Consider the following 15,507-nt stretch of genomic DNA (forward strand, 5'->3'; position numbering starts at 1 on the left):
AACCTGACAATGACAAATCATACAGGAGCTAAATTAGATTGTCTCAACCTGGGTCACACAGTGCACATCTGTCCACATCACAAACAAATGCATGAACAAGTTGACTCATGGAGGTGACAGGAAATGGAAAAAAGTGCTATGTCAGGAGTGACAGAAGGTTCTTCAGTACATTTGCTGTAAACATCTACAACAGGAAAAGGTTTAGAATGGCATAATGTTTTCAAGCTGCCTCAAAAAGATGCGCAATTAGAAATGACTTATAAATATCTATCTAATATGTTCACACTACAGCGGCCATCACTGGTTCATCATTCTACCTCCCACACTGCCTTTCCACGACAGTAAAAAGAGTGCATTCATTCATGTGTTACCACAATTTCTGGGTCAACAATGCTGCTATCAACAGAATCTCCAGTTACACATAATCAGCACTGAAATAGCTTCAGATTACAAATAGAACAAAATGTGTTATGCATAAAACCTCCTCCCTCCTACCCCCCAGCCACACGTGCAGATTTCTTTTTAACAGCTACAAGCATGTGACCTTTACTATAATAGAGGGCTGAGACAGCTCAAGTGGAGCTGTATGGACGTGTGGGTATGGAACCTGCCACAATACTGAGGAACTTCTGTTTTGGTTAAATTTAATTACTCCACTAAACATCCAGAGTGTCAGCGGCATATAGCTGAATTTTGGCCACCAGGAGCCAGGGGGGAACTCATACATAGAATGTTAAGAAGGAAAATGTCAGGCTGCCTCAAAATGAAGAAAAAAGAAAGAAAGGCTGTCACTATAATGGAGTTTTCCCCCTAAAGATAAGAAAATCTACAGAGAACCTTTTCAACTTCGTTATGGCCATTTCTTTAGTTGCCAATCAGAGTCAGAGGCAGACATGCAGAGGGAAACAGCTGAGGATACGAGGCAAAGAAGAATCTCTTGTTGACATTCTTTTTTGATAAAAGACCACACTTTGTCAAACTCTATCAGTCTGACTAATGCTAAGATGTGGATGTAAATTCCACTAAATTCACATGTGAGGAGTGCCACAGGAATTCCATCTGTATCTCTCCCACTGCACACCCCCACCCTGATGGTCCACTCCAAGAGTGTCCAGTAAGGTCTCCAGCTGTCACATGTATCTGGGCAGGGACCCTTGTCCCACTGCTTTCTGACTGAAGATTTTGAGGCTGCACAGCTCCCTGCCTTACACTGTGATACCTTCAGCAAACCAGTCTGCCTAAAGGCCAGCCCCTGTGCGATGCTCTCCAAGGACTATGAACAGGGTGTTACCAGCAGTTACAAGTTATCATGCCGATATGTCTACTTTCTCCAAACTTTCTGCAAGGGTTGGGGCCCCCCCTTGGATAGAAAGTCCTGACCATTTGCTGGATCAGAAAGAAAGCCCTGAAGGCTTATTATATATTTTAACCACAAGGCCTTTGTTTCCTAGTTTCTGGAAAATCCAGCTTGAATGAGGGAGTCTGTGCAAACCACTGCAGGGTATGGTACCTCTCTAGAGTTATTTAGTTTCAGTGATTCACCTTAATCACATTCCACTGTTTTTAGTTCCTGTAGGAGCTGTGGTAACCCTTCCCCATGGAGTAGAACACAATCATACAGAAACCATTTGTAGATTTAATACAATATAGTCCCCCAAAATATTGCCTACTATTGCAATATCTGTCACAAAGGCAAGTATGGAAAACCCAGGAATTACAGGTAAATATCCCATAACCTCAGCTACTGTTACCACCACACTGCCCACAAAGAGAAAAAAACAACTACTCCACCAGGATATGCAAAAAAAGGGATGAAAAATTTAACTTTGAGCTCACCACTGAAGTAGTCAAAAGGATACCATGTCTCATTCAAAAAAAAAAACAGCTGAACAATATGTCAGAGGCTGATTCAGTGAATGCTGCATATCCTGCAAAGACAATATCTCTTTCCCTGGTATTTCTGATTCTAATTGTGCACAGCAAAGAAATTACTGAGTGTTAAAACAAAAGACTCAAGAAGCCACCAAAAAAATCACTGATTTATTACTATTAATTTGTATTAGGACTGTCATGTTTCAAACGATCAGAAACTAAACTAAACCTGTGTCCTAGCCCCTACTAGTAAGCTAAGTCTCTTCCCAAGACAGAATGCTGATTCTTTGATCAGCAATCACCTTCTCCTTCTGCTCAACTCCTCCGCTTTTTCCTCCATTGTCTCTACTCATTGTCTTCCATGCCAATCTGAGCTTGTTCCCAGAGCACTGTCTTACTGGCCCCCGCGCCTCTGTCCCATTTTCTTAGCTTCCTTTTTCTGTCCCTTTTGACCTGCCATTTTCCTATTATTTCTCATCATTCCCATCTGTGCCTATGACTGCATCCTCCTCTTTCTCTCCCCTCTCTTGGAGCTCCCCATTCTTTCTCCAGCTCAGAGATCTGTTACCTACTCAGGGAGTTCCTCCACAGTGTAAAGTGCACTGTGAAGATCAGAGAGTTGAATGCTGCCACACAGGAGTGTACCCACTCTGCTACTCAGGTTGAGTAGAATACTGACTAAAAGCACAGAGGAAGTGAGAATCTCAGGGGAGCTGGAAGAGCAAATCCCACAAAAGAACTGGAGAAGCAGACTGAAAGATCAGACTAGGTGTTTGATCTAAAACCAGGGGAGGACAGAAAAGGCAGAGGGTTGGTGTCCTAGAGACCATACCCCAGCGATGTATGAAAAGCATCTCCCCACCCCATTCCCTGTGGAGGAAAGAATAGCCATCCTTGAATTACAAATTGCTCCTCTCCCCCTACTCAGCAGATGTAATCTCTGCACAAGCTCGGCAAATTTTCATCCCAGAATGAATACAGGGTGGGGGCAAGAGGCAAGTTAGGGGCCAATGCATAATAGATAGTCCTAACTCACTCTTTTACACACAGAAGAGATCCTGGGTAGACACATCAGAGAGGTGAATTAAACAGCTTAATATGAGTAACTATGAATTCTAAGGGTATGTCTATACTGCAGTTAGACAGCAGTGGTTGGCCAGTGCCAGCTGATTCTGCTGGCACTAAGGGACAGTTTAATTGCAGTTTAGACAGTCAGGCTCTGTTCAAGATCTGGGACCTTTCCACCTGACAGGGTCCTAGAGCCCGGGCTCCAGCCCAAGCATGAACATCCACACCAAAGTTAAACAGCCCCTTAGCCAGAGCCTGAGTCAGCTGGCATGGGCCAGCCATGGGTTTTTAATTGCAGTGTAGATATACCCAAGGTGAGCTAACAAGAGTTGTATATTTAAAGGGTCAGGAACAGATGAAATTGCTAATACACCAGCTGTTTTGACATGCAGAGACCTCTCTAGCCATTGGCTTGCTCTAGGATAACACAGAGAATTAGTCTCCTGCACTTACTGCCTCCTTCTCTCTGTCCATGATTGTTTCCAGCTCTTCAAAATGACGAAGTTTGATCTCCAGTTTCTTCATTTGTGTTTCCACCAAGAGGGCTACCAAGGACTTGATCTTTCGCTCTTCCACTGCTGCTAGGTGCTAAGGATAAAAAACACAAAAGTTAGCACCCTCCTGCACACACAACCTTTACAAAATAGACAGTTCAGTGCTTTAAGGGATTGAATAATCAAGTATGAATTGTGTCCTAGATTTTCCATTTGTTCACTTTAACCAAATATTTATTCTCTTTTCATTTTCAATCCTTTATCTTCACAATGATAATCCTCCTAGTATTTCTGAAGTCTTTAGTCAAAGTAGATAGATGTTAAGCTTATATATAAATGAATACTGTACAAGCTCACTCCCCCTAGACAATCTGATTTTGTCTTAAAACCATCTGAGTTTGAGAACAACTGGAGTGGAGGTTTTAAAATGGAAGAGCGAGGGGGTAACGAGTTATCAAAGGGCAAAAGATTTATGGTGGCTCAGTTACATGTGATCTAAAAAGTCTTTACTATTGTGGTGTCTGTGAGGCTACTACACAGGAAGACACTCAGGAAGACTGAGGGAATGACAGACATACCTCTGCCATTCTAGAGACCTCTGCTCAGACAAGTAAAATTACAATTTTGCCCAATGTAGCAGTTCCATTTCAACCAGGGAGAGAGTCTACACAGCCTTAAGTAGCTACGCCTCACTGCCAGTGTATAAAGTTTGTTGAAAGGTTATATAAAAGAAACCCCAGATTTTCTTTACAACCAGTTTACTGCATTGCTTTTTTATGAAATACTGAAGCTACATTCAAAATTTAAGAGAGTGCAAAAACAGATTACAGACAAAATCAACGGGCCTCAAATATCTCCCTCAAGCTTTATCTTTATTATTGCAGATAATCAGATGTACATCTAAGGATGATTAATTATTTAAATACATGCCATCTAAATGAAACAGCTCTCAAGCACTGCTTGAGTATTTCAAGTTTAAAATGTAAAAAGACAGAAGGATGAGCACTTTAATTGACCACACATACTAGCTATTGTTACAACTCACCGCTCGAATACATACACCCCCCGCCCCCCAAAAAACAGTTACCTATCTTTTGTAACTGTTGTTCTTTGAGATGTGTTGCTCATGTTCATTCTATTCTAGGTGTGCACACGCCCATGTGCATAGTCGTTGGAGATTTTTGCCTTAGTGGTATTTGTAGGGTTGGCTGTAGCACCCTCTTGAGTGCCGTGCGTTGGTATATTAGGCGCTGCCGACCCTATGCCCTTTTGGTTCCTTCTTGCTGGCAACTCTGACAGAGGGGCAGGAGAGCGGGTAAGGGAATGGACACAAGCAACACATCTCGAAGAACAACAGTTACGAAAGGTAGGTAACCGTTTTTCTTCTTCGAGCGTCTGCTCACGTCAATTCCATTCTAGGTGACTAACAAGCAATATCCCTGGAGGTGGGCTTGGAGTTCAGTCTAGCGGCTTGCAGTATGGCTCTACTGAAGCCAACAGCGTCCCAGACCTGCTGGGTAAGTGCGTAATAGGACGTGAAAATGTGGACAGACGACCAGGTGGCCGCCTACAGATGTCCTGGATAGGCGCTTGGGCTAGGAAAGCTGCTGAAGAGGCTTGTGCCCTGGTCGAGTGGAGGGTTACAGTCGCCGGGGGTGGCACCTTCGCCTGATCACAGCAGTAGCAAATGCAGGACTAATGAGTTCCCTGGAAGTACAAACACAGGACTACCGAGTAAAAGCAGAGAGGCTATTTTATCTCTGTATTGGGCACTGATGCGACTGCTACTGGAATCGTGTGTCCCGTTCTGGTGCCCACAATTCAAGGATGCTAATAAACTGGAAAGGATTCAGAGAAGCGCCACAAGAATAATTAAAGAACTGAACTGGAAAATATGCCTCCATGAGGGACTCAAGCAGCTAAATCTATTTAATTTATCAAAATGAAGACTAAAGGGTGACTTAATCACAGTTTATAAGTACCTACATGAGGAACAAATATTTGACAATGGGGTCTTCAATCTAACAGACAAAGGTATAACATGATCCAATGAAAGCTCAAGCAAGAAATTCAGATTAGCAATAAGGCACAAATTTTTAACAGTGAGGGTGAATGACCACTGGAACAATTTAACATAAGAATGGCCATACTGGGTTAGACCAATGGTCCATTTAGCCAAAATCCTGTCTTCCAACCATGGCCAATGCCAGGGGCTTCAAAGGGAATCAACAACAGGCAATTCTCGAGTGATCCATCCTCTGTCATCCACTCCCCTCTTATGGCAATCAGAGGCTAGAGACACCCAGAGCATGGGGTTGCATCCCTGACTATCTGGGCTAATACCCATTGATGGGACCTATTCTCCATGAACTTATCAAATTATTTTTTGAACCCAGTTATAGTTTTGGACTGCACAACATCCTCTGGCAACGAGTTCCACAGATTCACTCTGCATTGTGTGAAGAAGTACCTTCTGATGTTTGTTTTAAACCTGCTGCCTATTAATTTAATCAGGTAACCCATGGTTCTTGTTTAAGTGAAGGAATAAATAACACTTCCTTATTCTTCTTCTCCACACCATTCATGAATTTACAGACCTCTACCATAGCCTGCTTAGTCATCTTTTTCCAAACCAAGAAGTCCCAGTCTTTTCAATCTCTCCTCATACGGAAGCTGTTCCATACCCCTAATCATTTTTGTTGCCCTTCTCTGGACCTTTCCAATTCTAATATACCCTTTTTGAGATGGGGTGACCAGAACTGCACTCTGTATTCAAGAAGTGGTCATACCATGGATTCATATAGTAGCATTATGATATTTTCTGTTTTACCATCTATCCCTTTCCTAATGGTTCCTAACATGGTTAGCTTGTTTTGACTGCCACCACACATTGAGCACAATGACCCGAAGATTCTTTCTTGAGTAGTAACAGCTAATTTAGACCCCATCATTTTGTATGTATAGCTGGGATTATGTTTGCCTATGTACACTACTTTGCATTTATCAACAATGAATTTCATCTGCCACTTTGTTGCCCAGTCACCTAGTGTAGTGAGATTTCTTTGTAACTCTTTGCAGTCAGGTTTTGACTTAACTATCTTGAGTAATTGTGTGTTGTCTGCAAATTTCGCCACCTCGCTGTTTACCCCCTTTCCCAGCTCATTTATGATTATGTTGAACGAGACTAGTCCCAGTACAGTTTCCTCTCTCGACTGTGAAAACTAAGCATTTATTTCTACCCTTTGCTTCCTGTCTTTTAACCAGTTACTGATCCATGAGAGGACCTTATCGTGGTCTGTGGTGGATTCTCCAACACTGGAAAATTTTAAATCAAGACTGGATGTTTTTCTAAAAGATCTGCTCTAGTTCAAACAAGTTATTTCAGGGAAGTTCTATGGGCTGTGTTATGCAGGAGGTCAGACTACATCATCACAATGATCCCTTCTGTCTTGATAATTTATAAATCAGTATTCTTGTCATAGGCTGTTTTGATCAACCACATGACTAGATAAAGAGCACTATATCAATCTGCAGCAGAAAGGGTGTCCAGTGGTGGGAAAAAATGAAAGGACCCATAGGTCCTGAAATGCATTTTCATGGTCAGCGAAAATTAGTTCAGCAATTTGGGGTTGGGAAGGGAAGAGATGCAATGGGTGTATCACCAAAACAATTAAAAAACAAAACAAAAAACCCCAAACAAAAATCTCATACAAAAAAACCTATCATTTACCACTTTGAGTCTTTCACCAAAAGTGTTAAAGCACTTTACAAACTGCATGTGTATGGGGATTATTAGCTCCTTTCTACATGTGGAAAACTATAGTGCAGAAGTGAAGTGCCTTGCCCAAATTCAAAGTTACTAGCAGATCTGCAAACAGAAACCATGTCTCTTGATGACCAGCTCCCAACTCACTACAATATTGTGTTGCCTCTAAAACACACTGACATTCTTTTAATAACATTGTCCCACAGCCACCAACCTCCCCCAGAAAAGCTAACTGCAAGATTTCTCCTGTGACACTTACAGTTCTATTTCTAATGCAAAGTTTGCAACACTATAATAGCTTTCCATATAAGCTAGAATTAGGGTATGTCTTCACTATCCGCCGGATCGGTGGGCAGCAATCGATCTGTCGACTGCGTCTGATCTAGACACAATAAATTGACCCCCCCGAGCGCTCTCCTGTCAACTCTTGTTCTCCAGCTCAGCAAGAGGGGCAGGCAGAGTCGATGGGGGAGCAGCAGCCGTCGACTCACCGCAGTGAAGATACCACGGTAAGTCAATCTAAGTTCGTCGACTTCAGCTATGTTATTCATGTAGCTGAAGTTGCGTAACTTAGGTTGACACCCCCCCCCCCCAGTGTAGACCAGGCCTTAGTGGTCTGGGGTTAATATTAAAGTTTAAATTATTCCATCTCAGACACAGACATGGCTCACAAAAGGCCTTGATGCTGTCTGAAATTTTAGTGCAAATGGGAAGAGAAGGCCTTGTTGCACTCCAATTTTACTCTGGAGTGTGAAGGTCCTGATTACAGGACATTATTTCCTCTAATATAAATTTTCTCGGTGTGCCTTTGTCAAAATCAAAAGGACTGCATTATCCAAGCCCTTTCTTCCTCTTACATCCACCACCAACGGAAGAAAATGGGGACATGAGCTTGATTGGGAGCAGGAAGCCTCTCAAAATAAAAGATTACATTTCACTCCTATTTACATTTTTATTGCTTGCCTGAAAATGCCCATCGATCCATGGTGCTCAGGCTATAAGGGGTTTTGCTATTTACGGAAGACCTCATTTCTACTCTTCAGACCTAGATGCAGACATGCAAAATTACCTACAATGAAGCCAGATGGTCTGAAGCACCAGCGCCTCTTTGGGAAATAGTCTCATATTATAGCACTAGAATTTGGCTTTAAATAAGGCCTTGCATGCTCTGACTGCTTTGTAAACTGCTTCAGGACATTCAGCCCCTCGTATTGCACTGACTGCATATGTAAACTAGGTTGCTGTTTAGATCTTTTGATATTAAAATAAGTTTTGAAAGGAAACATTCACTAGAGTTATCACCAAATGTGATCATGAAGCAAGGACCCCAGTTTATCGGGAGAACCTCCACTAGTGTAACATTCTTCCATTTCCAGTCTGCACTAATTTTTTTGCACCCAAAGGAAATATACAGATAAGTATCTAACAGATCAAGAGTCCAGAAGGCTACACTCAGTCACACACACACAGCACATGTGCAGCACTTATTATGCATCCCAAGCCATTTCACACTATAATATAACAAATCATATCCATGCCTCAGTTTTGCCACCTGTAAAATGGGTATAATACATATTTCCCAGGCATGATGTGTAGTTTAGTTAGTGTTTGTTATGACACTGAGATCCTCAGATAAAAGGTTCTACAGAAATTAGATCAGAATTAAAAAATAAATACTTTGATCATCTTACCACCTCTCGATGAAAGAAAGGAATTCCAGACCTGAGAAGCACAACTAAGGGGTATTTGTCATTTTTTCACAATTGTGTGGGTTATCACAGCAGACAGAGGGTTATTAAAAAAAAAAAAAGATCTAGAAGGTGTGTCAGAACATAACTTTTAAATGGCTTCTTTAAATGGCTCAAAACATCTGCTCCTTGTGACCACTATCTGCTTACTTTACTAAAAGCATTTATTCCTTTTTAGCCTTGCAGTGCTAACATAGCCATGAAAGCCTGATCTGATTCTGCCATGGCTCGTGCATCAACATTTAAGCTCTGAATTAATCCTCGATATTGATGATGGAAGGGACAGAAAGAACAGCTCGATCTTCAGATCTCAGGTTGAGTTTATAAGGCTGATAGAAAAGAAGTCACCTTGGTATTCACATCTCAAAATAATCCTAAAATTAATAAACGAACAATTGGGGAATCCTATATGCCAGTTTAATATTACATTTTAAAGTTTGGGTCAAACAAACTGTAAATGGAGCTTCAACCTCATCCCCTTTCTCAGATCAGTCTCAATAAAATGATGTATGACATTTCAAAGACTTTAAACCTAGCCATTGCCATAAGGTGACTACCTAAAAGATTGCTTTACCTGAATCCAACAGTCTCAAGTTCAAGGGTTTTGAGCGTTTAAACGATCCCATTATAGTGACATCATCATACCCTAACTTGACAGAGTGCCTTTTTCGCAGATAAGAATTCACAACAACTCAAACCGAATCAGAAATGAGTACAAGCATGCTCAGGGGAAGGGGATAAGGCCTATATTAATAAACCTGACTAGACTGTAGGTCGACTACATGCCCCCCCCGAACAATTGTCAGTCACGACAGAAGCCAGAGTATGACTCATTATCTGGGAATATAACAAACTGCAGGGACCAAAGTCTGCTGGTATTTCTAACGACATGTCTACACTGACCTGCAGTTTGGACAAAAGGGGTGTGAATAGCAGTGCACACAAAAGTGCTGTGCTGTAACTTCCCCACATGGATGCTACAAACTCAGGACCTTCAAATTTGCACCCACAGCATCCATATGCCCCAAGAGAGTAAGAACATCTGCAGCTAGAAAAATCTAGGGCGCTCCCTGAGTACAGACTAGTTTAAAGGGAAGTTAAGTCCATGTTCTGGAAAGGAGTTCCCACGGTTTTGCCCGTCAAGAGTTGCTGAGCTCCTCCAGAACCAGAGGCTCCACTAAAAACTATGGGGGGAGCACACTACGTAACTTGTGTTGGACAAGCTTACCGCACATGCCAGGGCTCCCTCGATCCGTCTGCAAGCTCGTGTGCCACCCCTCCCTACAACTCCCCTCATCTTCATCCTGCAGGGGTTCTGTGTGCCCTCCAAAACCTCCTTTTCCCATACCAAGGTCCCCCATTTGCACCCCCCAGAGCAGGGGTTCTGTGCATTCCCCCATACTACTCTTCCCCCCCATACCAAGGTCCCCTAATCTTCCCCCCATGGCAGGGGTTCTATGTGCTCCATTCTCCCTCCATGCCAAGGGCTCTCTGTGGCCACCTCCCCCCCAGTCCCATAGTGAATATCTATTCCCAGTATGTCCGGTTCCTCCAACCACATGCTATCAGGGGTTCTGTTTGTCCCAATCCCCCAACTTATCCTAGCATCCTCCTTTCTCCCCACAAGGCTGGGGCTCTGTGTGAACCCTCATTTCTTCTTTCCCCCACCATGCCAGAGGCTGTCTGTCTCCCATTCCTCTTTTGAGGTCAGTTTGTTTCAAAGAAATATGCAGCAATCAACTGGAGTTCTTTTTCCAGAGGAACTAACAGCTTTTCCTTGCTCTACCAGAGTATTATATTTGCCTCTCCTAAGCATCATTAGCATGGCAATGACTACTCAGCCACTGTCAAAAAATGCAGGACAAAGAAATCCAGCACTGGAAAGTATGCATCCCAAGCAGTGTCAAGGGACCTGCCAAGAAAACACACACACACACTCTCTCTCTCTCCCTCTCTCTCTGAGGAGATGAAGCACAAGTTACAAAACATCATCATAAGCAAACCAGACAAGTGATATGGCAGATAATCTAATTGACCTTCCACACATGATGGGGTCACAGTAATAAGGGTCTCTCACAGAGGCAGAAAAATGCCACAAATCCATCCTACAGCAATAATTAATTGGGGATTTTACTATACGAGCAATTTCAGTGCTGAGGCCCACCCAACTGGACCTAGTTATACATTTTATTACTAAAACCTGACCTGGAGTTTGTGATGTATAGTATTCAGCAGAGCTAGTGAAAAGAACAAAAAGACAGAGAAAGGATTACAATGAAACAAATTATCTGGGAAGTAGAGGAGAGGTCTTAAATATGAGGAGGAAAAAGGGTGTAACATTCATTAAATTGAATGAAGCAGGATATTCAGAAGATATTTACAATAAAAACTGTAAACCAGAGCTGCCATGTGGAACACTGATTCAAGCTATGGCTCATTAGGTAAAGTCTGCAGACAACTTAAGTGAGAATCAAAGAATTTAAAAATATACATAAAAAAGGCAGACTGAAAAAAATAATTCATTGATTTGTGGCTGGAAAGTTTAAGAGGCCATTTAACACAAATATGGAATGGAAAAAATACCACTCTCTCAATATCCAGCCCTGAAAAACAACAGACGACCTTTCATGTGAGGATCTCAGAGATCTTTATAATTATCACATTGTCCTGCGAAGTAAGTGTTACACTTATTTTACTGATGAAGCAGCTTAGGTACAGAGAAGTTAAATGAATTGCCTCAGGTCACACAACTAGTCAGTGGCAGATCCAAGAAGAGAACCCACAAATCTTGCCTCCCAATCCTGTTCCTTGACCACTAACAGCACACCCAGCAGAGACAACTGCCCAAGTTACACATTGAAAAGATGACATTCTTTTTTGGGGATGCTCACCCTGACGTTAGTAAGTTTACAATGGTAGCATTAAACTATTCACAGGGAAACAATTTCATTTAAGGATAGTGTGCAAACAGCGGAAGTGAAAGAGCACAAAAACAAAAAAGCACTTAAAATCCCAGTGGTTTGGAACAATGGGCCATTTTTGAACACTTCCCAATTGAAACTGGAAATCAGCTGCAGTGGACATTTGTATAGGACAAACCTTTGCTTTGGTGGCAGCTGAGGCAAGAGCAGCAGCTGCAGCTGTAGCTACATTTCCTTCAGAGATTTCGTGTTCCACTTTCTTCTTTCCAGCTTCGCTTTCCTTGTCTTTGCACGCATCAACGTTTTCCTTGTTCTCTTCTGCCTCCTTCTCTTCTAAAGAGATGACCCAATAATTTCTTTACATTCATTCTTCACTGTTAATGATTATCACATCAGGGACAGGATTTACACAGCACGTACTTCTGTGCTCACACAGCATAAACCCATGCATGCACATTACAACTCTCCCACTTAGGTGCTTTACATTATTATAGCGCCTCAGCATTTCTCCACATACTGCTACAGAAGCAGTTTGAATACCTCCACAAAATGTATATTCCAGAGGATCCCCCCAAAACCTTTAAGGGTGATGCTCCTAAAGTGCTTTCATTTCCTACCCCTGTGCACTCTTCTCTTCCCATTTTTTTCTTAGACTTAATATCAATATAATTTTAAGTTGTATTTCCAATAAACAAATTCCATGAACATCTCCATTTTGAGAGGCAAATGGAGACCTTTTTATTGTTTTGCTCTGTCCTCCCTAAAATCCTGATGAAAAAAATCCTGTCAGAAAAGATGTGCCAGATCTATATGACAATCAGAACACAGATTTATGTGAGAAATGACATGGTATTTTAAAATATAGGAAGATACTATGATTTTTCAGTACTTTATTCCCAACCAATCGAATGAAATGATTTGCACAACCTCGTAAGGAAACGGAGAAAGCTTGTTAAGCTTTTAAGCACAAAGCTGTGTTCAAAGGAGTCCCATTCATCTGCTTCTTTACATTAGGAATGGACCAACAGATTAGCATATAGAAATAAACTCATTTATATGGTTTGTGCTCACTTTAGTTTAGCAATCTGCTCGCCCAGTCCCTACAGTCAAGATGAAAGAAGTCCCTTAATTGAAGTCTGAAATGATTGCAATATGAATTTAGCACTTGAACTTTTCTGTGAAATGAACTGGAATATCTGCTGCTGAACCAAGCTGCAGACCTGTTGTGCGAGAGGAAATATTTTTGCCACAATTAACTTTATAGTCTATTCTTACAGCTTTGGAGAAAGGCTTTTAAAACTAAAATGCAGCTCAAGTAACAGCTGGTGTCTATTACCTGACTTGGTATCAGAAGTGACTTCACTGTCCTGCTCCTTTTCTGGATTTCTCTCATTTTCTCCTTCCTGCACCTTATCACCTTCCTCTATTTCACTTTCTCCTTTGCTTTCAACCTAGAGTGTTGGAGGGGTATGATGGAAGAGAGAAAGTGAAACATAAGAAAAAATTCCTTGTTAGCTTGGTCACAGATTCACTTTGAAATGCTCTATCATCCTTGAGAAGGTGGACTCAATTTGGGACTGCCTGTTTGTTCTTTTCACAACCATGGTCAAGGTTCTTGGGCACAAAGCAATTGCCATATTGGATCCGATCCATGACCTATCTAGTCCAGGAAGCCATCTTCAACAGGGGGCAGCACCAGATTTTGTTTCAGCAGACAGTGCAAGAAACCTCACAGTAGAGAGAAGTGGAATCATCTTGTCCCTCCCCAAAAACTTCATTCTAATCCTTAATAGTTACAGATTGGTTTAAGACTGAAGCATGAGATTTTATATACTTTCCAAATTTTTTGTTAGCATTCAGTATTATAAACCTGGATATTCTTGTTATCCCTATAAACATCCAATCCCTTTTTGAATCTTAGTAAGTTCTTGGCCTCAATAATATCATGTGGCAATGAGTGCTGCCATGTAATTACACACAGTGGGAAAGAGTATTTTTGTCCAACAGAAAAAAGCAACAGGTATTTGCAAAAGTGTGGCATAAGGAAGGGAAATAAAATGAAGGAGAAGTTACTTACCTTGAACTGTACTTCAGTTCAAGATTTGTATCGCTATGGATGCTCCCATGTCTAGATATGCAAGGGCGCCAGTGTGCTCTTGATGGGAAATTTTTGTCAGCTGTCTCCCCAGGTCTACACCTGTGCCCTAGAAACCTGATGCCCTGATATAACAGTATATAGAGAGGAGGAGACCTGCCGCCACTCCAGGTCCTACTCAACCACAAAAGTCCCAAGAAAGAGACTCTGAGACGGAGGGGAAGGAGGGCAGGTAATGGAGCACCCATCGGGACACACATCTCAAAGAACTCAAGTTACTGTACATGGTAAGTAACCTCTCCTGTTGCTTCAAGTAGTGTCCCTTTGGATGGTCCACATAAGGAGACTCCCAAGTAGTACCTCCACTAAGGAGGAGGGCATCAAGGAACTGGATCTAGTATTGTAGGAAAGTGTCATCATGTCAGTCCTGGAGGCAGGCATGAAAGTGCAATGCTGGTAAAATATATGCAGCAATGACCAAGTGGCTGCCCTGCAGATGTCTGAGATGCATACATTTTTGACAAGGGCTGCTGAGGTGAACTGAGCCCTGGTGGAATGAACAATAACTCTCAGGGGGGAAGGAGGAGGGAGATGAACCCCTAAGGCTTTGTAGCATAACAGGACACAACCTGCAACCCATTTGGACAATCTCTGGATGGAGATCAGATGTCCATTCATTCTTTCTTTCTGCAACAGAGATGAAGAGTGTAGGGGAAACCCAAAAGGGCCAAGTCCTGTCAAGGTAAAAGGGAAGAGCTCTTAACATTGCGTATGGAGGTTCGCTTCTTCTCTACTAGAGTGAGGCATGGAGTAAAATACTGGTGGGTGAATATCCTGATTAACGTGGAATTCTGTAGAGACTTTAGGAAGGAAGCGAGGATGTGGATGTAAAGTCACCTCATCTTGGAAGCGCCCCGTGTATGATGGGTCCTCCATCAAGGATTCAAGATCCCCCACCCATCCTAGGCGAAGTAATGGCTAACATGAACAAGGTCTTAAGGGACAAATGAAGGAGGCAGTAACTCCCCACAGGTTTGCATGAGAGTTTCCTCAGAGCACTGGGAACTAAGGTGAAGTCCCATGGTGCAGTTGGTTCCTTGGTAGGAAGAGGTTAAATAGACCCTTGATAAATCTTGCAGTGCTGGGGTGGGTGAAGACAGACTCCTTGTACGGGAGGGTGAAAAGTTGTGATGGCAGCTAGAAGAACTTTGATGGAGCTTAGCAATAAGCCTATAGTCTTTAATTTGACAGGTAACTGAGGATATGCGACAGAGGATTTGAGAGGAAGTACAGCTTGATGGTTGCAACAAGCCTGGAAGCGTTTCCACACTTTTTCTAGTTGGTGCTTTCTGATATTGAGCAGCACCCACTGAACTTCTGGAGAGCAGACCTATGCTATACCAGAGGGCCATCAGGCAGCCATGCTTTTGAGGTAAAGTGCTGCAAGACTGGGGGAGGGGACCAATGCTGATACCTGGGTGAAGAGAATCAGGGTCAGAAAAAGGCAGAGAAGAGACTGTACAGATATATGAATCAGCTCTGG

The 15,507-nt window shown here is 42.3% G+C and overlaps 1 protein-coding gene across 1 annotated transcript in view; it reads right to left on the reverse strand.

Annotated features, from left to right (window-relative positions):
• The window catches only part of SMARCC1 (SWI/SNF related BAF chromatin remodeling complex subunit C1), a 184,487-nt gene that overhangs the window by 38,216 nt on the left and 130,764 nt on the right, over positions 1-15,507 (reverse strand). The window contains exons 23-25 of the mRNA XM_074946484.1: positions 13,206-13,320; positions 12,048-12,202; positions 3,394-3,528 (exon numbers count right to left, since the gene is read on the reverse strand). Coding sequence (XP_074802585.1) covers positions 3,394-3,528; positions 12,048-12,202; positions 13,206-13,320 — 405 coding nt within the window. The remainder of the gene's footprint in view (positions 1-3,393; positions 3,529-12,047; positions 12,203-13,205; positions 13,321-15,507) is intronic.

Source organism: Natator depressus, chromosome 2 (genome assembly GCF_965152275.1).
Source record: "Natator depressus isolate rNatDep1 chromosome 2, rNatDep2.hap1, whole genome shotgun sequence".
In the NCBI taxonomy this organism is placed as follows: Eukaryota; Metazoa; Chordata; order Testudines; family Cheloniidae; genus Natator; species Natator depressus.